The sequence below is a fragment of the Vipera ursinii genome (genome assembly GCF_947247035.1).
Source record: "Vipera ursinii genome assembly, chromosome: 3".
In the NCBI taxonomy this organism is placed as follows: Eukaryota; Metazoa; Chordata; class Lepidosauria; order Squamata; family Viperidae; genus Vipera; species Vipera ursinii.
This window is the reverse complement of record NC_139516.1, coordinates 161,614,517-161,642,295: the sequence shown is the minus strand read 5'-3', so window position 1 is coordinate 161,642,295 and position 27,779 is coordinate 161,614,517. Positions and strand designations below refer to the sequence as shown.

The 27,779-nt window shown below is 34.5% G+C and overlaps 1 protein-coding gene across 1 annotated transcript in view; it reads right to left on the bottom strand.

Moving 5' to 3' along the window:
• The window catches only part of PIEZO2 (piezo type mechanosensitive ion channel component 2), a gene marked incomplete at its 5' end in the record, with an annotated part of 205,718 nt that overhangs the window by 47,896 nt on the left and 130,043 nt on the right, over positions 1-27,779 (bottom strand). Inside the window, 15 exons of the mRNA XM_083360729.1 lie at positions 118-361; positions 1,834-1,999; positions 3,395-3,496; positions 3,776-3,980; positions 4,541-4,741; positions 5,850-5,966; positions 7,132-7,308; positions 7,964-8,124; positions 10,990-11,225; positions 11,553-11,585; positions 21,006-21,179; positions 23,069-23,217; positions 23,604-23,896; positions 24,417-24,540; positions 26,505-26,741. Coding sequence (XP_083216855.1) covers positions 118-361; positions 1,834-1,999; positions 3,395-3,496; positions 3,776-3,980; positions 4,541-4,741; positions 5,850-5,966; positions 7,132-7,308; positions 7,964-8,124; positions 10,990-11,225; positions 11,553-11,585; positions 21,006-21,179; positions 23,069-23,217; positions 23,604-23,896; positions 24,417-24,540; positions 26,505-26,741 — 2,619 coding nt within the window. The remainder of the gene's footprint in view (positions 1-117; positions 362-1,833; positions 2,000-3,394; positions 3,497-3,775; positions 3,981-4,540; positions 4,742-5,849; positions 5,967-7,131; positions 7,309-7,963; positions 8,125-10,989; positions 11,226-11,552; positions 11,586-21,005; positions 21,180-23,068; positions 23,218-23,603; positions 23,897-24,416; positions 24,541-26,504; positions 26,742-27,779) is intronic.

Below are 27,779 nucleotides of genomic sequence, written 5' to 3'. Positions count from 1 at the left end.
AGAAAAAGATGAATTAGGGTGGTGGGACTCTTTGCACTATTAAAATAAGTAAAATAACAACTATAATTTATTTTCAGAAACATTTAATAATCATTTCAAAAACAGGAAGATACTTACCGATAATATATTTTTCATTGTAATCACAAAGACATTATAAGCAATCAGCCAGTCCCAATATCGAAGGATGCTCCTGATTGGTTTTAGTAACAGATCTCCTCCAAAAAGTAGAAAATAAAAACAGGCTACCAAGTAACCCATACAAAATATACTGATCCGAGTCGTTCCCGTTATAAAGATGATAGTGAGAACAAACCAGAAGAGATAACTGAACACAACCACTTTACTCATGTCTAGATAAGATCTGTTACAAAACAAAGTAGGAATGAGAGTTATTAAATTTATGTTCAGGTCATATACATTTTAATGTACAATAAAATGATTTTTCTTAACAAGTATTCAGCATATGATACATATTGATGATTATGGGTTTACAAGAAAATATTATCCCTTACACAGGGGTTTTTCAAACTCTGAGATGCAGAGAGCTCCTAAATGGTAAACGAATGTACAACAGATTCCACTATTACTGATGAATTAAAAAAAACTAATTATTGCATTGAGGTTATATTTGGCAAGAATACACACACACACACACACACACACACACACACACACACACACACACCACTGGAATTTAAGCACCACAGTGCTTCTCAAATTTTGTGACACAGCAATTGTTTGCTATCAGTTTGCTCAGGGAAAATAAGGAATAAAATTCTGAACATTTGACACAATACCCACTTTCCCTCTGCATGTTTGATGAGGTTATGTTTTAATTGCAACATGCAAGTTGCTTACTTTTGAGAGGAAAATGACTCGGAGCATTCATACTTTATGCTAAAATAACAAATTTAAAATTTTTATATTTTTATAATTATAGATAGCTATTGTAATTATTGTTTTGATAGCATTGTTTTCAACTGTTCACTTTTTTATTTGTTTCATTCATAATCTTTGGGTAATTTATTTATGGTAAATTTAAAGGAATTTATCAAAACATTGGTGTGTAAATTCTAGAATTTGTAATAGAGAAATGGAAAGGTTGCACTATCTTTTTGAGGTGGCCAATGATTTCCTTCCTTCTTTCAATGAAAAAGCAATGATTCTTTGAAAGTATAGAAGAAAGGTGATTTTTTTTCACTTCTATAAACTTTTATTTTGGAGCCGAAAAGTAAAATAGTAACATTTATAATAATGTAATTTATCACCAAACCGATAAATTCAGAGACCTGACTACAGGAAATTGAGCTCTTGCAATTTCTTTTGATTTGGGACTATCCAATGTACTTAAGAACATAGCATGTAATCAATGCTACATAAATTTATTATGCAACAAGACTTCCTCTATCTTTATCTCTGCCAGAAATCTGCTCCTAACTACCATAAACCCTTGGAGTAGGTATTAAAGATAAAGAGCTGAAGAGAAAAAGAGAATTTATTCTGTTACAGGTGCTTCTTCTAATTGCAGGACAATCAGATAGAAATTATGTAACATCTTATACTTCCTTTTATTGATCAATTTTATATGTTACATAATTTATCTGATTGTCCTACAATTTTATATATTCTTATATAAAGAACAAAATTCTGTTATTTGATAATCTTATCCCACCTTAGAAAATAGCAACACAAGACAACATGTGTGAAGGACAACTGCAGTAAAGTTGCAGAAATTCAATTCTGAACCTTGCCAATTCAATGCTCACAAAGAGGAACTGATTTCTGGGAAGAAGTAATAAAAGCCTATCTCAATAGTCATTATCCAGATCTTACCGGCAATGAATAAAATCAGGAACAGGATTGTGCTGACTAAATGAAGCTGCTTCAAGGTTCATGCAGATTTCTACATTGTCTCCAGCCATGATGCGTACTGCAGCCTTATTCTCATCTTCAAATGTCTGCCTTTGTAAGGATGCACATAGTAGTAACATGAAATCATCTGATGGAAGAAGACGTTGAATTGAATATAGATGTGGTGGACATCTCACATGTTTTTCATATAAAGAGGAAGACTAAGGGCCCAGTATGACCCTAGCATTAGAATGGAGGCAGAACCAAATTGCTCCTTGTGACCTCTAATCTTAATCCACAAACTGAACTAGGAATATCCATGTTGTGATACACAAAGAGCAAAGAAGTAAATGAGCAGCAATATTCAGAAAATAATTTTCTCTGGAAGAGTGGCTTACTTAAAAATAGGTTGGTACCCCTCAGTAGCTTAGTTTCTACAGTTAAGTCCAAGGTTTGAGCCAAATTTAGAAGGCTGTGAGGCTACAAAGCAGAAATATTTCCACTTTACATTTTCCTGGCTCTGATGATCCTTTGCTACTTTATCTTTTGAATTTTGACTATTCATTCAAAACTTTTGATGTCTTTAATGCTGGACTGTACTGCGACGCACTTTTCTCTAACAATTTACTGTATCATGAAAATTTGTAGGAATATCAGTCTTGGACTGTTTGACTACTGTGTTAACTGAGAATGAATTATATTCTGTGACAACTGTTTTCAAATCTAAATTGGCATATACAAATTAATATTCTTACCTTAAACTAAAATAATACAGGAATTGGATGGCAAAGCAGATAGCAAAAGGAAAAGTGTTAAACTAGAGAGATCAGCCTAATGCCTTACAAACTGCTAGTATTGCATCACACAATTTTCACTCAGTATAACCACTGATAAGGGATGATGACAACTGTACTTGAAAACACCAGCTGCCTGCAATTAGTGCAGGTTCGCATCCCACCAGGCTCAAGGTTGACTTAGCCTTCCATCCTTCCGAGGTAGGTAAAATGAGGACCCAGATTGTTGGGGGCAATAAGCTGACTTTGTAATAATGCCGCTTGGGGTGTGTGTGAAAGCCCTAATAAGCAGGCATATACATAGAATGAAGGCTATTGCTAAGCACATTTGATTTGTGCTTAGATTGTAAGACGCCCTGAGTCTTCGGAGAAGGGCGGGATATAAATGGGATTAAAAAAAAAACTTCTAGAGAACACCACTTAGCCTATTCCTGATAAAAAGGATGTGTATTGTTTCCCCATTTTAAGTTTTTAATTCAGGTTCCATGTAGGTGTTGTTAAATAGCTATAATCTTTTCTTCTTTATTGCAATGATGAGAAGCAAGCAGTGCTGTTTTTTTAAGAATATAACTTTTTGCTGATGTTGGGTTTTAAGTCTTACATGTATATAGGTAAAGCTAAAAATTACAATCTAGCAATAGTATCTTCGTATCTGTTGCATGTCTAGAAATGTACTTTAGAAATGTATTACAATATCCTCTGGGAGTGAAATAAATGATAAGTTTGTTTAAGGGATGAAAATTACTTACACACCAGAAAGACTGGATTTGGTCTAACAATAAAATCTGGAAAGTATAACCATTTGATGATATTAGAGTTGAAATTGGCATTTGGACTTCTCCATGGGTAATCTGTAATGACAGAGGCAAGAATGCTTACAACAAGCCATTAAAAGTACTTGTTTAATTACTTCTTAGCAGGTACTAACATACAGTAATTATTGAAGAAAAAAATGGAAGAACTGTTTGAGGCAGGGATCTTCAAACTTGGCCCTTTTATGACTTGTGGACTTCAACGCCCAGAATTCCTCAGTCAGGCACGCTGACTTAAGAATTCTGGGAGTTGAAGTCTACAACTCATAAAAGGGCCAAGTCTGAAGACCCCTGGTTTGAGGCAAAAAGGACACTTACCCTTACAAGGTGCAGGTGGGATGCCAATACATATGAAGTACTGGAATGTAATAATGCATGACAGAAAACAGCAGTACTTTGGCCATATTTCTGCAATAGCTTTTCTTCTCCGCCGATACAAAACAGCAATTAAAGCAAAGGCATGGATCATTGCATAGAAATCCATTCGCTGACCAATTACATTTACAGACAAGAGGAAGCAACTCTGTGATAACAAAGCAAAGGTACAAAATGTATATATCATCTGGAGTGGTCCATGATAAATAGAACATTAGCTTCATCCTTTGAAACTCCATGAGACTTTATTTATCAGTTTAAAAGAAATCTTTTTTTTCTTTTGCCTTTAGTCCACCTTATTAATACTGACTACCTTATCCCTATTGACTGGGTAAACCTTCTATTTGAAAAGTAAAGAGATATTAGAAACAATGTTAAAAGTATTTGGCAAAAATATCTTGATATATTATAAAAACATTTGCAAAAACAAGATTACAATATCCTAAGCCTCACCCAAGAACCTCCAAGATGATTTTCTAGCTTTCCCTGCAGCTGTGAAATTCTCTCCTTAGGGAGAATGCTAGTATCTACTGAAACATTTCAAAGTTTCTTTTTTTTAGGTTGATTGTGGGTGAGAGTATGTTTTAATATATATTATACATTTAACTTATTGCCAGATTTTTCACTTGGTGACTGAATGCCAGTCCCAATTGTGATCACTAAATAATGACTATCAGTCTTGCTTTAACCATACTGGTATAAATTTACCTCCAGACCAAATTTGTAGAAGAAGTAGTTTATAAAATACTTAAGACAATTGACTATGCCATCATCCAAATGTAATCTGGTAATATCATGAAAAATAGTTTTGGTTTCTGGGGCAGTGAGATTATTATGACATCGGTAGTATTCTTGGTGTCGGTAAACAGTAACTTCAAAGGCCAGAATTGCCAGCATCAGCAAGTTATTCTGTAAGAGAACAAAACTGTGTAAATATTTTGGATCCAAGAATGGCCTTGATTCTACTACTTACAGCAGAACTCACTCAATGTACACTTTGACATAATAGTAGTTAAGTGATTTTCTAATGTGTTTATATTAATTATAAAGATAATGGGTTTAAAATGTATACAAACATTTTCCCAACCTTAGGACTTTTCCATATAAAGCTGAAAAGCTGATTTGTTTTCCTATGCTACTAGTTGAGCACTGTAGGAACAAAATGTTAATTGATAACACATTTATTGTAAAAATGCCTAATCCCATTTGTGGTTATATATGGGTTATTTTACAGCATATGAACATCTGTAAGACACCCAAAGCCACAAATAGGGGAGTGGATCACAATCAGACAAGCAAATAAACTTTTGCAGCACAATTGTTCTGACAGATGATGAGGCAGAAGAAAATAGCCTGTGGTGGAAGCTGTGTGGCTCTAAGGGTGATCTAATGTTATGAGTTTTCCAGAATGATGTAGTGAGATTTTCATGAAAAAAAAACATGATTGCCCATTCATCTCTATCTCTGGCTTAGTTCTGACACAGAAATAACAAAATATAACAAAGATGCAGCTGTTTTTTTTAAAAAAAATCCTTTACGAATAATGCATATGTTATCTTATTAATAATTGGAAAGACAAATAAATTATTCACATAAACTAATTCTAAAAATTAGTGTATTACAATTTAAATTTAATTACTGTTTATCAGTTTTGCTGTTTATTAACAATAGATGAAATTACAGGTAATTCTAAGTATATTATTTCCTTAAACATGCTGTGCAAATACATTTTAAAAAGCAGTTATTTTGCTATAAGAACTGAAAATTAAGGGAGGGATGGAGATGCTTAAAATAGACCACCACTTTTTCATTTCATGAACCAGGCTATCAGGGCTGTAATGAACTACACTTCATTTTTGTAATTTCCTTTTTCATCCCATGCCTTCATAATCTTTGAGGAAGGATTCCAAAGAGAACAGCTCTACTTCTAAGGATTATACAATACTGAGCTCTCATTTCACCTCGACTAAAAGAATGCAAGAACTGAATATGTTGAATAGAGAACAATTATAATTACCCTCAAGTACACAAGCAGTGGATAGGACTTTCTTAATCCAACCCACTCAGCTGGATCAATGGGTTTTTTGTAGAGAAGTGATTCATTCAGGCTTTCCTGATATTCAGTAGTATTAGGCTAAAATAATAAAAACAAAGTTAGTTCTGATTTCTTTAGAGAGTCTGTGTCATAATAAAGCTAGTATTGTATCTATAGCTAAATAATTCAGTTGTTTCTCATTAACAAAGTGCTTGATAAATTCCCTTTCAGGGACCTACTATTAAGAATAAAGATTTTAAAAAATTCTTGCTATGAAAAAAATATAAAACTGTACCAGCTTTGTCATTTTTTATCCCACACAAAATACCTCAAACCTCACATCCTGCTTAAATGGAAGGAATCTTGCAGCACAAGTTGACAATCTAAGAAGGATAGGATGAACCCTAATCCAGGGGTAGGCAACCTTGGCTCTTTTATGACTCGTGGACTTCAACTTCCAGAATTCCTGAGCCAGTTGCTGGCTCAGGAATTCTGGAAGTTGAAGTCCATGAGTCATAAAAGAGCCAAGGTTGCCTACACCTGACCTAATCAAATTAAGAAGGCAAAATTATGGGAGAGAACTGAAGATAGTGGGCACAATCCACATTAATATTTTTTTATTTTTTTTATTTTAATTCCATTTATATCCTGCCCTTCTCCGAAGGCTCAGGGTGGCTTACAAGCTTAGCAGTAGCCTTCATTCTATGTATATGCCTGCTTATTAGGGCTTTCATACACCCCTCAAGCAGCATTATTACAAAGTCAGCTTAATTGCCCCCAACAATCTGGGTCCTCATTTTACCCACCTCGGAAGGATGGAAGGCTGAGTCAACCTTGAGCCTGGTGGGATGCGAACCTGCACTAATTGCAGGCAGCTGGTGTTACTTAAGGAGGCATTAGCCCACTGCTCCATTAATAGACTTAATGTAAGGTGTTTTCTGAAGGAGACCAAGCAGCAGAGAATTCCTCTCTATTCTGGTGCAAGGCAGATCCAAAAAGAAAAATAAATTTGAGATCCCTTTCTAAAAAAAAAAATACCCTACCAGCTATTTACTTATTAAAAAAAACATAAAGTAACTAACGTCTCAACATGGTTAGGAAAAAAAAAGATGTATACTACAGAATAATATCCTGATTTTGGAGATAACTGCTAGGATAATTTCTGAGTCATTTTGCCATCCCTCTAATTCATAAGTCCCTCCAGTTTGAAAAAAAAATTAGTTAAAGCGTCTATAATTAATTAAACAAACTAAATGAAATATACCATTGGACAACTGATAGAAAATGATGCAACGTTAATAGATTCAAGCTGGTAGAACATTTTACAGATAATAATCACACAGGTCCAAACTGTGCAGACACCGGATGCCAATGGGCGGAACTGAGAATATGGCAGAGCAAAAGCCCAGGCAATCACAAACACATAGTTAATGAGAGAAACCTACAAGGACAAAACAGAAAAGATAACATATAGATTTAATGACAAATTGGAGAATTCTTTACTATACTACCTCACGTATTTATTTATTACTGAAAATAATGGAAAACATGGAAAGATTAATTTCCTTGGCTTCATTTGGAATTAAACTCAACCAAATGGAAAGAAAGATGTGGGGTACACTAAAACAATTCAATGAATGGACTATTACTAAACAAAACTTTGTTTTCAACGTGCAACCAAATCTTCAAACTATACAGTACACATTTTACAATGGATACCATTCACATTTTGAGATCTGATATGATTTACAAGGACTCCTCTTATGGACAAGCATTATATCTTACACATTTGGTAGCCAGGAAGGATTCAAGTTTAAAAACGAAATGCATAAATTATAATAAAAACAAGTTCATTTGTTTTAAAATTCAAACTCAAAATATATCGTTAAACTATGGAATCCTAAGAGAATTCATTGTAAGTTACACATTTTTCAAGGGTACTCCTTTATGCTGGCAGCTTTAAATTAGCTGGAAACGTCAATCCCACATGAGTCATGCAAAACCTCAGATTCATATATTCAAGGAGATAAAGTAATTTGTATTCTACTGTAATACTGATACTACAAGAGAAAGTGGGTTATCCATTATATACTTGCCTCTTTTACTGTTACCCATATAATATATGATGACACAATTTTGATTATGTGTAGTTCCAAAAGCCACCATACAAAAACTTGAAGCTTATGAAAGCATTCCAGGAACTTCAGGAAAAGTACAGTTAGACGATCAATTACCAAATGCCATTTGTTCCTTAAATCTAAAAGACAAATAAAATGTAGTAAAACACTTTTCCACTGCTGTGAAAAAAAGTTGTTATTTTCACCTAGAAATACACTTTTTAATACATACATATAAAATGTTATACACATATACACATGTGTCTTTAAAGTAAAAAAAGTATTAGATTAAGCTTATTTTAAAATTTTATTTTTCATGCTTAACCAATTAAATAACACAATATTTATCTTAAAGTCAAAGTTTAAAAAATTTTAAAAACTAAAACACAAGCTAAATCTATCTTATGTCTTTGGAGATTCTCAATCATTCAGGTCATGATTGTCTCAAAGGTTCTTTTCTAAAAGGCAATTGGAATTTCTTGGTTTTTTTGTTGAAAATATTTCATTTTCCATCCAAAAAGCTTCTTCAGTTCTAACTGAAAGGTAGGAACTGGAAGGATTTATATTCTTTGCAGTCATCTAGTCGTTGAAACATTTTCAAGGAAAAAAACCCCAAGAAAGTCCAGTTGCCTTTTGGAAAAGCACTTTGGGGACAAACCTATCTTATATCTTGCTGCGGCGTCTCAGGGGATTGGGAGTGGGAGGCACGGTCTTACAGTGGTTCTCCTCCTATCTCCAGGGACGTTCGCAGTCGGTGTTGGCAGGAGGGCAGAGGTCAACCGCAAGGTCTCTCGTTTGTGGAGTTCCTCAGGGGTCGGTCCTCTCGCCTCTCCTGTTCAACATCTATATGAAACCGCTGGGTGAGATCTGAGGGAACACCTGCTGCCGGCATCAAACGCCCTTCGCCCAGTGCGCTCCCACAGGGAGGGTCTGCTCAGGGTGCCGCCGGTGAGAGATTGCCGGCGGGTGACACCCAGGGATAGGGCCTTCTCTGTGGGAGCGCCTGCCCTCTGGAACCAGCTGCCGGTGGAGCTGAGGACTGCCCCCGACCTCCGATCATTCCGCCGGGGCCTGAAGACCTGGCTCTTTGAGCTCTCAGGCCCAGGCTGAGGAGAAATTTTTAATTCGGGTTTTAATGTATACAGGGTAATTTAATATTTTTTAATTGGTTTTTTAACTTTTGTATGGTGGATTTTTAACTCCCTGTAAACCGCCCTGAGTCCTCAGGGAATAGGGCGGTATATAAATGTAACTAAATAAATAAATAAATAAAAATAAATTTGTGGTTTTGGAGTTGGGTATCATCAGTATGCGGATGATACCCAGCTTTTCCTTTCGACCCCAAACCACCCCAGTGATGCCCTCAACGTGATGTCCCGCTGCCTGGAGGCGGTTCGGGTCTGGATGGGGAGGAACAGACTTCAACTCAACCCCGACAAGACTGAGTGGCTTTGCATACCTTCATCCCGGGTTTATTCGAATATTCCACCTCTTGCTATGGGGGGTGAACTATTACCCCCCGTAGATAGGGCTCGCAACTTGGGAGTCCTCCTAGACTCACGGCTCACCTTGGAAGACCACATAGGAGCTGTGACTAGGGGGGCTTTTGCCCAGGTTCGCCTGGTGCGCCAGTTGCAGCCCTATCTAAGCCGGGATGATCTATGCACGGTCACTCACGCGCTCGTGACCTCTCGACTAGACTACTGCAACGCTCTCTACATGGGGCTGCCCTTGAGGACCACCCGGAAGCTCCAACTGGTACAGAATGCAGCTGCGAGAGTTGTGTTGGGAGTCTCCCGATACTCCCACGTTACACCTCTGCTCCGTGAGCTGCATTGGTTACCAGTTGCATTCCGGGTGAGATTCAAGGTACTAGTAATGGTGCTCAAAGCCCTACATGGCAGGGGTCCGGAGTACCTTAGGGAACACCTGCTGCCGGCATCAACTTCCCTCCGCCCTGTGCGTTCCCACAGAGAGGGCCTCCTCAGGGTGCCACCGGTCAGAGAATGTCGACTGGTGGCCCCCAGGGGGAGATCCTTCTCTGTGGGTGCCCCGGAGCTATGGAATCAGCTACCGGTTGAGCTCCGGACGGCGCCCAATCTTCGCTCCTTTTGCCGCGAGCTAAAAACATACTTTTTTGAGCAAGCTGGCCTGGCCTGATGAGGGGATTGGGGGGGTTGTTATTGTCATTTTATTGGGGTTTTATGATGTATTTTTAGTATATGGGCATGTATTTAATCATTTTTTTAACTTTTGTAACCCTGTATTTTTATTCTTGCCCTGTTCACCGCCCTGAGTCCTTCGGGAGAAGGGCGGTATAGAAATATTATTAAATTAAATTAAATTAAATTAAATTAAATTAAATTAAAATTAAATATTTTGTATATGAAATAGAAATTATAAAATAACCTATATTTACTAATGAATTTACTACTATAGTATTAACAGTACAAAATATTATGGTAAGGTGTCAGAAAATCTCTGCCATAGTGACAAATATTCTTTGATTAGTAAAAACAGATACACTTTTTATTTTTGTTTGACATTATATGTGATCATGATTCAAATGAAACCAGGCCACTTCTATCATCAAACACATTTATTCCCTACAAAATGAAGAGTTAATCAATGCAACATCTCTCCCTCTCCCTCTCCTTCTCTTCTCTCTCTTATACACATAACTCCCAAATAAGCAAACTACTTCTTTAATTCAGTCACTGTTAACAATGTAGTTGCACTGCATTTTATAACTTCTGTAATATTTACCACATTGTTGCACTCCAGGTCCAACATCATACAATCCCAATCCAATATGCCCTTCATTACCTGCATTAATTCATTGCTGAATATATTTTTTATATTTTTATGTACTGTATATAATTTTTATTAATTTCTTTTTAAAGAAAATTTGATAAGATATTAGATGCTGTCAGAAAAATCTACATTTATTCCAGGCTAATCATCCAAATAGTAAAATAAAATTGATCATCCATCCACAAATCTACCTGATATTTCTTCTGTCTCCGATTCATCCTCATCTTCACCTTCACCTTCTTCATCCAATTCTTCTTCCTTTTTTTCATTATCATCTACTTCATTTTCACTTTCTCTTCTTTCCACTACATTTTCTTCCTGCAACATTTTTTCTTGATCTTGCAACATCTTTTCCTCTTCCTGTTCAGTGTTGGGATTCAAATTCATCATTGTGAGATCAGGCAAGCTTTCATCTTGATGCACCAGTCTATTGGTACAGAAATGGTCATGTCAACAAACTGAACAGCTGTAATTCTGAAAACACTAAATTTTGTTATTTTGTAAATTAAAATAAACTGGAAATGCATGAATACATGAGTCACACACTGTTCAAAAAATGAAAATGCCACACGGATTGCACCACAGTAGCAATCATTTGTTATTTTGATGCTAATATTCACATCAGTAATCAGTGATACTGTCACCTAAACTTGACATTTCCCCACCAAGGGAAAAAAATGGTCAAAGTTTAAGTTGTAGAAGCATGAAATGACATGTAACAGCAAGCATTTCATGACTTCACATGGGGACTTACTCATTTTGATGGATTGGTAATTTTTTCTTGATGCTGCTCAAATAATTGAAACAGAAAGAAAAAAGGAAACGAGAAGAGGAAGATCAGAGATAAGATATGATGCTATATGACTCATTAGCATTACCCATCTGTGGCAGCTTTCAAAAACATATTGTCTTAGTCTTAACAGAATGCAATGCATTTGCTTTAGCAAAAGTAAAAAGTACAGTTCCAGAATTTTTGATTACTCTTTCTATGTATGAATATGAGAGTATGAATCCTGTCAATTTAAAGAAATCATATCCTATATATATATATATATATATATATATATATATATATATATATATATATATATATATATATATATATATATATATATATATATTTATATTTCTAAAACTGTTGATTTTTTTTAGATTCCTTGGCATATTTTCCTAATTGAGGATAAGCGCAGAAATTCTATGAACACTTTTGGAAGAGGATAATATGTAACATGCTGTGAATTATCCTATTTTTCCAGTTACGCTTTCAAGAATTATGTAGCTAAGTTTAATATAAAATATACAAGATACAATGTACATTGCTTATATCAATGTAAAAAACTGAAGTGATTAAAATATGTATTCTAGAATTTTGATTATTATTTTATTAAGTTACATTATTTGTTTTGTCTCCTTTGAAAACAGATAGTACAGCACCAAGGTTACATGAAACTCAGAAAAAACATTTCACTTTTATTTACCCATGATAAGCAAAACTCTCAGGATGCAGCATTAGTTTCTCTTTGTAAAACATTGAGACTGAAGAGTGAAGCTTCAGATTCAGCACTAATATAAATCTGTTCAACATTAAATATGTTTGCCTCGACTTAAAGATTTCATTTCATGTCTACAATTACAAGACTTACTAGACAACTAAGTGCTACGAATTCTTGAAAGGACTGGACTGCATTAAAGGAATATATATGCCATTACATTATAGCGCATGCAGACTCAGGCAAATAATTGGATACTACATTAATAGATATGCAGGGATAAATTGCTGGCTATACCAAATTCTCAAAACATTTTTCAATGAAAACAGTGGTAAGGCCTGGAAGCTTATATGTAATTGATAGGAATGGAGATATTGAGTCTCAAATCAATTGTTGGCTGGCAAATATATAAACAAACAAATAACAATGGTTCTTGCCTCAAAATATTATCTAAATGAATATCCAGGAGGAATGGATACTCTACATGAATGTTTTGGTGATAAAAATGGGCCATCTGTTTTAGTTATTTAAAGATGGTATAAAACAAAAACAAAAATCAAATAATTAAGAACTAGAACAAAATCCTCAGTCACTAACATGGTTGGTTTTTCCCCTCCCACTATTGATACTGTTAAGGTTCCTGAAGGTTATACTTTGACGATGCTATTATACTGAAATAAATAAACTGATTTAATTGTAATTTCTTTCTATGTATGAAGAATCATAGCCATAAAGCGATGAGTGCAAATGTCTTATTTGAAGAGGTATCATACATAGATTAGCCCAAAATACAGTCACGTAAGTATTATTGTAAGGCTTTGATACTGATCCAATATGTCTTACATAACTACAGCTATTATTAATTCCAATCAGTGATGCTTGGAGTTTATCCAATTTAAGATGCTCATTTTAAATCATAGCCATGTTGTCAATGTTGACTTGGATGAGTCAAAGTAAAACAGTAGCACTAACCACTGAATTTCACTTCAGTTTGTACTTTGAGCCTAATGATAACAACCAATCCTCCTCCCAAAGCCCACATTTTGAAATCCTAAAAATCCTAAATCAGTCCACCTCGTGGCTGATTTTTGAACTTAATGAAAAAAGTATCCTTTTCTTCAGTGCTATATCTGCTCACCATCGCTGATGATATTCCCGTATAAAGACAATGGACAAACAATAGAAGAGATAGTATTAAGCCAGAATTATGCCTTTGAAGAATTTGTTTTCTGTTTTATTTTTATTTATTTATTATTTATTTTAATTCCATTTATATCCCGCCCTTCTCCGAAGACTCAGGGCGGCTTACAAGCTTAGCAGTAGCCTTCATTCTATGTATATGCCTGCTTATTAGGGCTTTCACACACACACACACCCCAAGCGGCATTATTAAAAAGTCAGCTTAATTGCCCCCAACAATCTGGGTCCTCATTTTACCTACCTCGGAAGGATGGAAGGCTGAGTCAACCTTGAGCCTGGTGGGACTCGAACCTGCACTAATTGCAGGCAGCTGGTGTTACTTAAGGAAGCATTAGCCCACTGCTCCACCAAGGCTCTTTTAACTCAATTAACAACCAACCCTTTTCAAACCCGTTGTTTCTTCTCTCAGAATTTGGCTGCTCTTACTTTATGAGTAGAAATAAACTCCTTATCTGTGAGCCATAGGCTTCATGCATCTCCCTGACTTATACCTCCAGATTCTATGTCCCATATGCTTGCCAAGGTTAGATAGTTAGTTTTTTTTTGCCAATTCTTCATTTTTAAAACCATATGTTTTTTTTATTAAAGAGTTTTACAAAAACAAATTTTTACAATATGTCCCCAAATCCCTCCCACCCCAAACCCACCCACTTCCCAGAGCTAAATACAGGATTATAGTTACAATAATCATATTCTAAATAAAAATTATGCATAATATACAATTAACCAAATTCATAGTGTGCTTTAACTCCCCTTTAACATAACTACAAACAAAATACCAATAACAATATCCCACTAAAATCTACTCATAAGCTAAATGGTATTTTTAAAACCATATGTTGAACTGAAAGATACAGTTTTGTCAGTATAAAAATGTCTTGATATATCTTCCTAACTGTTGAGCTGCGGTAGGAAAACAGTGTGAAACTTAATTTAGGAGTATTGAAATAATGGATTTCTGATATGATTGATTAAATGTATGTACAATGTACATCATTTGTGTGATTATTTGATAACAATTGATTGAAATGATGTAATCTATACAAATTACACAGATAAAAACTACTGCCATAACATACTTTCTTATTTAATGGACATCTACTCCACCAGTTGGTCCATTCATCTGTAATTTATTGGTATTACTGCATCTTTGCTTATGAATTCAGAATGGAAATAAAAATAATATGATTGGGAAAATAATTTCTGAAAATCTAATGAAATATGAATAGTGCCAAAATTGCAATGGAATTACAGTTTTCAAAACACGTTAATCCACTTTTATGGCTCAGAGAAATAAGTGAAACTTTATGTCTGTTATTAAGTGCCCCACTTTAATTTAATCATAGATATCTTTCTCTTACATTGATAAATGCATTTGTTTATAGTTACAAACAAAAACATTTTATTTAATTTTTAGGGTACAATTTATTGCTATTCAGATGACTCCACCAATAGGACTATTTATACAGCTTGCTCACTGCCTACAGTAGTGAAAAGATTATTTCCTTTCACATAGAAGTTTGTGAAGCTCACAAATTTTACTTTAGAATGAACCAGGTATGTCCAAGTTAATTTTCATAACTGGGTAGATCCAACCTGGGGAACATTTTCATGATACCCCCCACTCATCTACTAGTTCTCTTTTTTAATTCTGGTGGGTCATGGTAGAGATGAGGGAGAAATTGAACTTTACAAAAATCAATTTTCAAGTTCTTTAAAATTCAAATACCTATGAACATGCCCAAATAATTCACTAAGTGCACGAACTGGAAAGTGTTTTTAATTACTCCAAGAAATAAATCAAGACAAATTATGGACAAAATATCAGAGTATAAGTGAACAATATTCAGTATCAAGTGGGAACACTCAAAGAAATGCTTTTCCTTAATTTGGGAACACATTAAAAAATCCTGCTGATCAATAAGTGAAGAAGAAAACAACAACTGCAACACACCTTGTCCTTTCAAAAACTCATGTAAGAAAAGAGTAACTTAGAAGCTTTATTTTGCATAACAGTAAATTCTTCAGAATAAAAAACAGGAAAGGGGAAAGAGAGAGACTGTAGGTGACAAAAAGGCAACTTTTGCAAACCAAGGTAAAATTCAGAGGGGTATGTTTAACTGAACAGTCCTCCTAAAAATGTTCTCCATTCCTAGGGTAAGTTTAACATGCTGCAGTTTTGTTGTACAGGTAATCCTCAACTTAAAATCACAGTTGAGCTTTTTCTGACAAGCAAAGTAAATGGGGAAGTCAGATTTACGGTTAAGTGAATCTGGCTTCCACCGTTGGCTTTGTTTGTCAGAAGGTCGCAAAGGAAGATGCAGAGGTGACCCTGGGACACTGCAACTATCATAAATATGAACCGGTTGCTAAGTGTCTGAATTTTGATCATGTAACCAAAGGGATGTTGCAACAGTCATAAGTGTGAAAAACGATCATAAGTAACTTCTTTCAGTGCTGTTGTAACTTCGAATGATTGCTAAATGAATGGTTTTAAATCAAGGATTACTTGTTAATCCAGGTTAGTTATATTTTGAATATAATATATTCAACATTTGAACAAGAATAAAAATAATTTATGAAAACAAACATTTTAAAAACAATTTTTTCTCTAGATTTATACTTCTGTTCTACTAATAAGCAATGTAAGTTACATTGTCCATCAACCATTCCTGAATCCTGGAATATAAACCAAGATTATCATGAACAAAATATACATGTTGGTTTTTTTTTAAAAAAATGGCTAACAGTGCCTAGCATGATGCAATAAGTGAGCGAGGAAGAATGTGTGTGAAAAATCAAAAGGATCCAACATGAGCAAGATGCATCAGAACCAGAGCACGAATTGTTCCTCTTGCACTGCTCTATTTCTTAGCCATATTTTCCACTACTATCCAGCCAGATTGTAATATAGTCTTACTATATACTATGAAGCTGCATAGCCTCAACCATACTGAATATAAAGAGGTATCGTAATAAGCAAGCCATAAGAGTGCTTCAGTAAAGGCCCAAACAGAACAGTCATTAACAAGAAGCCACAGTCATCATTGCCAACTTTAGAGTTACAGCAGCCAGCCACCTGTAATCAATATTATGCTGTGCAGAGCCCCTCAGAATGCAGATATAGAAAATTAAGATACAGATGCAAAAACCAGAAAGAGAAATGTTCAGTTACAGGGAGGCACTGAAGAGTAACAAGTCTATTCAGGAATAATTATTTGGGCCTAGTCCCTGATAAAACAGTCACTGCAACAGATGGAGTCTAAAGCTATCAAAACTTTAAAAAGAGCAGAACAGTATTACAGTAATAGCTGATAAGAGAGAATAGATAGATTAATACATAGATAGCTCAACATTGAACTGTGGCTGTTTAATATTCTCTGAGCTTAGTTATTTTCCTGCAGACATTTCATTACCAGGCTAAACAAGATTGTAAGTGCATTGGGGAGTGGAGTTTGCTGGATGTTTATATATGTTGGCTGGCTTTGTCACTCTTGAGGTGTGGTTTCTTCCTTGATGGTTGCTTGATTAGCATATTGTTTCTTTCTTGGTTGTTGTCTGGTGCTGTTTTCAGTCTATCTGGGTGTTGCTGGCTAGGAAGGATATGCTCTGGGCTATTTGTTTCCTTCCTTCATGTTTGGTTATATCTTTTAAATGGTATGTAGATAAAGGTTTACCTTTATGTGTCTATAGATGGCTGATTTGTATGAATACTCAATATCCAGGATTTTCCTAGGCTTTTTAGAGTTCCTTGGTAGGGCAAGATACCCCTACTAAACTTGACTCTGCTATGCACTAATAATGTATCTAGTCTGATAACAAAACATCTGCAGGAAAATAACCAAACTCAGAGAACATCCACAGTAACTGGTCATTTGGTATTAGGCTCACCCATTCTGCTACCTCTGGGATACCTTTTTGTGTTACCTTCTAGATGCTCTCAGTTGTAGCTTTTTAGAATATGGCATGGGATTAATTTGCTTCACTTCAGCTCTTTTCTACTTACTAACCTTTAGATAATTGCTAAACCTATCATTAAAGTCACAGTGGTTATCTAACATGGTAAATAATAAGGCATTCATAATATAGCTTTCATCTTTCTATATTCTGAAATAGAAGTGTCAAAAGCTTTAAGTTGGTAGTCATAATAGAGTGATTATCAACTTCTGCTTTCTTGTGTATTAGAACAATTAATCAGTGGAATGACTTGCCTCCAGAAGTTGTGGGTGCTCCAACCTTGGAGGTTCTAAGAAGAGATTGGACAACCATTTGTCTGAAATGTTATAGGGTTTCCTGCTTGAGGAGGGGTTTGTATTAGAAGACCTCCAAGATCCCTTCCAACTCTCTTATTCTGTTATTCTGCATGCATTAGGTGCACACTGTGGCCACAATCTTGACTTTTTTGATCACACCTTGTAGATATCCTTGCTGTGGAATCTATTTTTTAAAATTATTTTAATATGTTAGTGCCTTCGTGTTTTCTTTGCTACTTTATATATCCTACCTTTCTATTTACTTGATAAAACAATGGCTTAACATCTGGTAGAAAATAAAACAAAACTGAATGTATTAATTGCAAGTCATTTTTTTTAAAGAAGAGCCTCAATTAAAGCAAAGGGAATATCATATCATATCATAATATCAAAACACATACTGAAGCTCCAAAGCCTGAAATCCAAACAATTAGAATGTAGTTGATTTAAATATTAAAATCTAACTAATTTACATACACAAATGTATGCACATGTATGACAATATATTGATGCCAGCATATTTCCAGAGGAAACATTTACTGTATGTCTAACTAATTTAAAGAGGCTGAACATTTTCTGAATTCTGCTCAGCTTTAAAATTAACCAATATATTCTTAGCTTTTAAAAGTAGACCATTAAGATTCCACTGCATTAACAAAAGAACTGTAGTACTGAGAAGATGTGTTATCTGAGTACCATTATGTTCTCTGAGTATCATGAATAGCCTTATTGTTTTTATTTTAAAGATTGAATGTACAACTAAATAAACACTAATTTTTTAAATAAAAAAGGAATCATTAAAATACCCACCTATTTATTATAAGATAAACACGACCATTGACTTTGGCATGGCTTTGGTAACAGATGAAAGTGTGAGAATGCATAAGGTGGCAGCAGAAAAATTAGAGAAAGAGAAAGAGAAGAATACTGTTAAACAGGATTAAAGATAGATATATTTTCTCAGGAAGCACACACAAGGAAAAAAGCTGCAATGATGCAGTATGCATAATGAAAAAACATCACAACCCCTGCAGAAAGAAGAACTTATAAACTTCTATATACCCATGATTTTGTTACCCTGGCAGGAACTAGAAGGAGGAAAACAGATGAATTGTTCATTTTGTTGTCTCTTTCTTTTTTGGCTTGTTTTTCTGTTCCCATTTATTAAATGTGGAAGTTAGTAAATAAAATAAAATAATATACATAGATACACATCTATACATATATAAGAGCCAGTGTGGTGTGGAGGTTAAAGTGTTGGGTTAGAAACCAGGAGACTGAGTTCCTACTTTAGGCATGGAAGCCAGATGGGTGACTTTAGGCCAGTAACATATCAGCTCACCTCATCTCATCTCAGAGGTTTGTTGTTGTGGGGAAACAGGTGGATAAAGGAGTACTGTATTAGGTATGGTTGCCACTTTAAGTTGCCCAAGATATACAAAAGGTAGGATAAATATTTTATTTTATTTATTTGTTTTATTTTAATTCCATTTATATCCCGCCCTTCTCCGAAGACTCAGGGCGGCTTACAAGCTTAGCAGTAGCCTTCATTCTATGTATATGCCTGCTTATTAGGGCTTTCATACACCCCCCCAAGCGGCATTATTACAAAGTCAGCTTATTGCCCCCAACAATCTGGGTCCTCATTTTACCTACCTCGGAAGGATGGAAGGCTGAGTCAACCTTGAGCCTGGTGGGATGCGAACCTGCACTAATTGCAGGCAGCTGGTGTTACTTAAGGAGGCATTAGCCCACTGCTCCACCAAGGCTCTTTTATCTACTGTAAATATCTACATTTATATATGTGTATCTATATATCATCTATAACTGTTTAACAATAGTTACAGATATTCCCCACAGAGAGAGAACTCAATTATAATTTCAGCCATTTGGCTACTAAAGATGAAAAGCTTATCAGGAGAGAGAGCTTCCTCATTTCAGTTCAACAAATATAGTTTTTATTTTTTTCACATTGGGATGTTTAAAATTTCAAATAATTGCCTATACCATTTGTGAAGAAAAGAAAAATAAATGAACACCCACCTGTCTCTTCCTAACTACACTGACACCAAAATTATATATTCATCATGATGTCATGCTGAGAGGTATATCCTTTTGTTTCTTGCATCACAGTGTTATTTCCAAGTACTTAAGGAGTAGAGTTTATATTATGATGTATATATTGCCATTTGCAATCTACTTGCAGACCCCTATGTATGTAAACTGTATAGGAGACTGAGGATGTAAATAATATAATTGATCCATATTTGCTAATTTTTCATATACATTTTTGTTTGTGCTTTTAATTTCCCAAACATAATGGTCTTTTATATAAATTACATCATTATTGCATATAGGAAGACATACAGTCTCATCAATTCTTTGTCAAGTTTGGATGCAGTTATTCTTAATTTTGGGGGGAATAGAAATTTAAACAATATGTTAATTCTGCCTTTGTTTCACTTCTATGAAAGTAGCTATTTTTTAATTCTCTAAGTCCGCTTTTGTCCTTAAATAGCATTTCTACATAGAATCAGAAATGAATATAGCAGTGACTCTTTTGTTATACAATATCCTTATCCTGGGTAGTTTAGTTTCAAAAAGATTTCCAAATTTGAGCATTATGACATTTTTTTCTCTCTGCAGGAGAACCATATTGCTAATAAGCATCAACATGATTTATTTTGACTGTAGGAAAGAAGCTGCATTTCTTTGTCTCTTGCTTTTCCATTTTTAAATTTATCTCTGTAAAACTTGTTAAGATAAAATATTTAATTAAAATAATAACATATTAAATCATTGGAGGTTTTCAAAAATAGATTGAACAATCATTTGACCGGGACGATACAACATCTCCTGCCTGAGGGGGAGATTGAACTAGAAGAAACAAGAAAATTCTATGTTAAAAGTATTTACATATAACCAAGTTCCTCTCCAAATTATAAGTAATGCAACAACCCTGAATATATTTGGTAGGGAATAAATCTCACTAAATTCTGTCTGGTACTGGGAAAACCATATATAAAGAATTCAGACCAAAATAGCATTTTTGTGGTTGCAGTGAAGGTTTATAGATCATGAGATTTCTAAGTGGTATTATTCAGTCACTGAGAATAGACCATCTTTCTCTAATTACGCTCTTTTTCTTCAAAATCTAGAATTACTGGACTATAAGGTGATAGAGAAAATTTAACCAACCAACCACACAATTCAAACCTTGGGGGCAATACTGTAAAATGAAGGAAAATTTTCTGTTTTGTTTACCTGTAAATGGCACTGTCTTGTTTGCTGACTATGGCTTTTAAATCTGTGAGTTGGAGGAAACGGTCGTGGAAGTAATGCAAGTGCAGTATGCACACCAGTAGAAAGGAGGTTGGGATAAAAATGCGAGTGAATAATTCTGCTGTAGAATACTGTTCTAAACCAAGATCCTTTAGCCTGAAACATAAAATAATTCAAATTATAGCTATATAACTTGTAAGTAACTATCACAATCTTTTAGACTTGTCAGTAACCACAAGGAAAAGCTAAAACATTTTTATTTTTACAAATAGTAAGCAATTCTGAAAATTATAAAAACCAACAAAACCGTAATAGCTACCCTGATGGGATCCAGAGATGGATCCAGAAAAGACTTGGAAGAAATGCTTCTAAAAATATTTCTGAATGTTCTTTCTTATCTTTATCTATTCCTTAACCTAAAAATCTAAATTTAGCTACTGTATATTCCATTACCCAATATTGATCTGGTACAGCACCAAGATTTTACAGCAAATGAATTAAATTCAAAAATCTAAAAAATATTAGATTCATAATATATTAAAAATCTTAGGAAAATAAAAAGATGGTTGCCTATTGTTTCAAGCTCATAAAAATTAGCTTGTGCATTTTGCCAATCCAAGACTGCAATTGTCTTGTTCAGTATAATGGATAGGCTGCCTTTACTGCAGATACACACTCAGCAGAACTCTCTGAATCTAGCAACATTGTGAAATTTGGAATTATTTCTGGTCTTTTACTTTATAAGTCTGATAAATTTCTCGTTTCTCATTTTCTTTTGTGACTATATCAAAATTCACTTATAAGTAAACAAAGGCTAACTGAAAAATATTCTTTCACTAAACAGCTTTGTTTAAAAAAAAACAACCATCCTGTAATCTCTGGTCCCAAAACAGAAATTAGTGGAAAAGTCTTTTTGTTTTTTGCAAAACTATAGTGGCAATTTCCTCCCCCCCCCAACATGTTTGGCTACTAAACGAGAGATATAAAAGAATGGTCAACTGCAGAAGTGAAAGCATGAAATCTGATCAAGGATATACAGGTAGGCATCAACTTACAATCACAATTGGGCCTGGAATTTTCATTGCTAAGTGAGTCAGCATATGATTAGACCTTAGTTTACAACCATTTTTACTGTGGTTCTTGAGCAAATCAGGCAGTTTTTAAGTGAATCTTCTGGTCATTAAGTAAATATGGCTTCCCCCATTGACTTTGTTTATCAGAAGATGGCTGAGAAACTGGCAAATTGACTAGAAGACACTGCAACCATCATGAATGTAAGCTGGTTGCCAAGAGCCCAAATTGTGATCATGTGACTGGGGGCAGGAATGTTTGTGTGTGACAGTCATAACTTTGAGAAGGATCACTTTTTTTAGCACTATCATAACCTGGAATCATCATTAAACAAATGGACCCATACTTCAAAAGGTGTTTTTTAATGTATGAATTCAGCAACATCTGAAGGGAAAGTTAAGGGCGAGAATGTTAAAAGCAGTCTCACATTATTATGACACAAACGTTTCTGATTTTGAATGTATACTGTGACATCAAATTTAAGGGTAGACCTAGTGGCATAAGTGTGCAATGCTGCTTTTATTATTTTGATGAAACCATGAAGAACATGTCATGTGTTTGAACTAATAGAAGTAAATGCTAAGTCAGAAGCTTTGACACCTGAAAACTATGCACAATGGTGCACAAACTATGCACAAATTAATTTCTCCAATTTAACTGGGAATGCTTTCTAGAATGAAAGCAACTTCTTTAACTATTGGCCTCCCAATGGTCTCATATCTGATTTCTGAAGGGATTGAGTTAAAATTGAAGGTACATGAAAAATTGTGTTGGTTAACAGTTGAAGAGATAGGACAATATGTATGTGTACTGATTTTCGAATGAGAAACTGAATATTTGTTTTTCCTAAAGAAAGATATTTCCAAAGTATAGTCACTTATAAAACATAAGGTATCTAGAATAATATTAGTGTTTCATAATACATCATCCAAATAACCATAATTTTAACAAATGGAGTAACAAATAATACTTACTGATCATCATTCATGTTTGTCATGTTTTTCCAAAAGCCAGGGAATGCTTTAAATTGATATGTGTAAATGAAAACAAGCACTAACATAGTGTAAACCACAACTGACATCCAAAAGTATTTCAGAATTCGTCGCCACCATTCATAGTGAACCTAGCAAATAAGAAATTAAGTTTACATAATGTTCATCATTTACAGTCATTAATTCAGTGATCATCATTTCAGAAATTTCTTCTAAGGCCGTTTGATACATTTAAATGCCAAGCTGCATTAAACTGAACTTAATTGTTGCTGGTAGTCTTGTTCTCTTTCTGTTCTCCCCTTCCTTTGGCCCTATCAATAACCTGTCTTGATTTTGATTGACTCACACTTGTGTTTTTTTTAATTATGGTTTTATATAATTGATTTTGTCTTTTAAGTCATTTTTAATCTACAGTAATGACTCCTTATGCTTTGTAAAAACAGCATATTTAATAAAAATAAAAAGAGAAAGAAACAGAATGGCAATGTTCTTAAAAACTATGATTTGTACTACCTACCTGATATAGGACTACACAAAACAAGAAGAGCATCATATAGATGATTTTGTACATGACAATTTTCCCCTCAAAGCTGACAAAGAAGAACATTCCTCCACAGACGTAAATCCAGTACTTAACAAACATCGCCATCACCATGTTCCCTAGGACTTTCATGACATCTTCTTCTTCTTCTTCTTCCTCCTCCTCCTCCTCCTCCTCCTGCTCTTCCTTCTCCTCTAGTTCCCCCACTTCTTCTTCTTCTTTCTCTTCTTCTTTGGGGGATTCTTCTTCTTCTTTTTGGGATTCCTCATCTGTAATTGTAAAATGTAACATTAGAATACATGTCATTAAATACGTTATTTCACAATGTTATAATTATTGATAAAAAGTTCAACTGCACTGGCCACATTGGCTGATACATAATACTGTCTTACTGTAAAACAAAGACACATCACATCAGTCAACAATAGAGTACATTTAATAAAAAAATAAAAAAATCAATATACAAATACACAAATACATAATTTGGTAGGAAAAGATGGAATAAGGAAAGACATAGATTCTTTGCTTCACATCTTGAGAATCTGGGTACAAATTTTAATGCCACCTTTTTTATGGCAAGTTAATACAAAACTTAAATTGATTGGAAAAAATCAGAAGCAGAATAAAACTAAAACTAAAGTTAATTCTTAATTTTTCCCTATTAGTTTTATAAGTACTTATATACGGTATTTGAATCTAAGGGAATTATTTCCTAGCTCATGGTGTACTTCTCTATTGACATCACTATTATGAAACTACCTTGTATATTGACTTGAAATGCATATTCACCTTTTTCTTCACTCTCTTCCTCTCCAATTTTGACCTCTGACAAAACAGTTTCATTTAATTGCAAAGTCTTTCGCTCAGTGAGGTGTTGTCTCAACAGCAGCCAAAAAGTAAGTCCAAAAAGTATCTGTCAGCAGAAATTGAAACCAAAGAGGAGACACACTATTGAATAAGTTATTAAATTTCCATGATCCACAGTATGGTGATAGAACATTTAAGATAAACTGAATGATATTGCCAAACATCTTCCATATATCTTGACCTCAAATTAAGCCATGTTGTAGAAATTAATGTCTTCAAGGAGTATCTTTGGCTTTTCATCATAGCTATACATGAATATATATCACAGTATACAACATAACCTGTTGCTTTCCAAATGTATATTGGATTACAAATGCTGAAAACATGTTAGCCAGTGCTAATGTATCTGGAAGGACAAAAGTTGGGAAATGCTGTCATATATAATGGAGAGGCCTAAATGATCATTAGAACCAATGATCTTACTCTTATTGTGCTTTGGCTTGCAGACTAGTTTCTCTGGAATTTGATAAATTAAGCTAATTGTAAAATTAGGGATTAGCTAAATACCCATCTTTACACATGTGTCTTTTTTTCTTTCGTTCCTCAATTTTATTTAGATATTATTTATTAAATTTATTTGCTGCCCATCTTGTTTCGAAGCAACTCTGGGCAGCTTACAGCATTAAAATCATAAACATGAAATATTTCTTAAAAATTCTAATAAAAATGGAAATTACAATCAAAAATAGAATTATTGTTGAAAGATGGGGAGGGAGCAGAATGCACAGGGGGAGGTGGGATTGCCTATTAATTCCTCAACCACCTCTTGTGTGATTCTCCCCATTGGGGCCCTAAGCCATTTGACAGAGCCAAGTCTCCAGGGCCTTATGGAAGTCAGAAGGGATGGAGCCACCACAGGAAGTAAGACATTCCAAAGGTCAGGAGCCACAGCAGAGAAGGTCGCAGAGCCACAGATTTGCAGGAAGTTGCAAATCTAAGACCACAAGGCAAGTCAGTGGCTGTAGTTAGATGGGGGAAGGATTGAAATGATGACACAATTGAAACAATGACCCAACAGATCATGGGTTGTCTAGTACTCCTTAAAAGAATCACCTGGTTTCTTCAAGGATAGAGCAATTCTTTCTTTGCCAAGAGAAACACTCATAGAGGTAATTATTATGACTGGCTTTGATTTTTCTTTGTTGCTTCCTTTTCTGTTTTAATGCTTACATAATGTATCTACTTTACTTCTGCTTCAAAATCTCCTGAGAGAGCAAACTTTTCTGCAAAGCAGATGATGCTTATATTTTTTTAAAGTAAGCACATTTTGAAAAGATAGTAGGCAGAATTATAGTGCAGAATTATATTCAATTTATAAGCCTTTTCTAATGAAGGAAAAACTGTTTAAATACAGAGCATAATTTATCCTGTATACAGTATCCAGAAAACATTCCTATATTATTAAGGTATAGGATTGTTTCTTTTTTATTCACAATATAATCTTTTATAATAGCCAAAAGGTTTAGATAGGACATTTTATAAAGTACCTAATTAATGACAAAATTGATAGTTAGATTCTAAAACATGTAAATCCTTTGAGAGAAATTCATTTCAGGCATATCCAATAGAATATCTGGATCATCTAAAAACAATACTATCTTTAGGAGTTGATAATATGTTTTTTATTCATTTTAACTTGAATTATTAATTAGAAAGTATCCAGCAGAGAATAAAAGGACTAGAATTACCGAGCGCAAGGCAGGGGAAATAGTAACTATAAGTTATTTTAGGAATCTATGAAGAAAGTATTTTTCATTCAGGAAAAAATAATTAATGGACCCAAATAACTTGTGTTCCTAAAGCTGTTCCTTAAATATGGAAAGACATTTGCTACAGTCAAAATAAAATATAAAAAGTATTTTAGATATATATTTTCAGATACCAATCACAGTTATTATGTTGTACTTTTGAAAAATCTTTTCTTAGAAGTTATTCATTACTGATATAAATGCATGAACCTTATAAAATAAGTATATGTGCCAACCATATAGGTTTGTGTGCAATTATTACCTTTGATCCTAATTCAGGAGGTGCTTTCCTTTCTAGAAATCCAGAAACTTGAGGAAGTTCATTATCATTCAGCTCAAAACTCCATATATATTGAAATGTTAATAATAAGTTTCCATAAACCACCATAAAAGGTGAACTTATCATTGCATATTTCCTTCGGTCACGAAGCATCCAAAGTATACAAGACCATATCAATAATATAAATGTTAACCAACTGTGGTAAGTAATACTCCAGGCCTTGAAGAAAAGAAATAAATATATTCTCATCAGTTCAACACTCAATGTATTTGAACTTTAGAATCATAGAATTGGAAGGGGCACTTCAGGCCATAAGTTCAGAACTTTGCTCAGAGTAGGAGTGTAAAATAGAGATTTCAAATCAGATGGACTCCTACTCTCCATTCCAATGAAAGGAAGCCAACCACTTTTGTAGGCCACTGATTCCACCATTCTGACTGCTAAGAATGGTCTACATTCAGCATGTTTCAGGAAACGCCCTTCCTGAAACTCATCCTGCAATCTGAAACTGGAAAGAACAGTTTTTGACCTTTACTAGGTGACATCATTTCGGGTATTGCAGCAGTACAGTGGAATTCCCAGTGACGGCTACCCAAATTCAACTCTTTCAGTCTGTCAAGATTGGACTTAGCTTACTGATTCATTAATTTAGTTGACTGTTCTAAATTGCCAATTTGATCTAAATCCTATTTCAACTCTACATCTTTATTCTGACCAAAGAAAAATATAGTGGATGATTTGGAAATGATGATCTTGTTGTATTGCCTTACTTTTTGGAAAGAAACTATATAAATAAGATCAAGACACTGTGTGTCTGTCTCTCCCCTGTATCAGCAAGATAATGCTCCAAAAACTGAACAGAACAGGATCAAATTTGGTTCATGCATCAAGTTAAAAGTCAGCTGGATATGGCTAAAGGCTACAAACAAAAGTATTTCAGGGGAAAAAAATCCCCAATACAAATGCTGCAGACTTTTCTGCTTTCATCTTCTCTCCCTTCTCTGTCCTGTTCATGGACTCACAATGCAGTATATACCCTTCACTCTGTGCTTCTCAATATACATACACATAAACATATACGGATCTTAGGGGTGATATGATAGCAATGTTCCAATATCTAAGAGGCTGCCACAAAGAAGAGGGGGTCAACCTATTCTCCAAAGCACCTAAAGGCAGAACAAGAAGCAACGGATGAAAACTAATCAAGGAGAGAACCAACCTAGAACTAAGGAAATTTTTCCTGACAATGAAAACAAT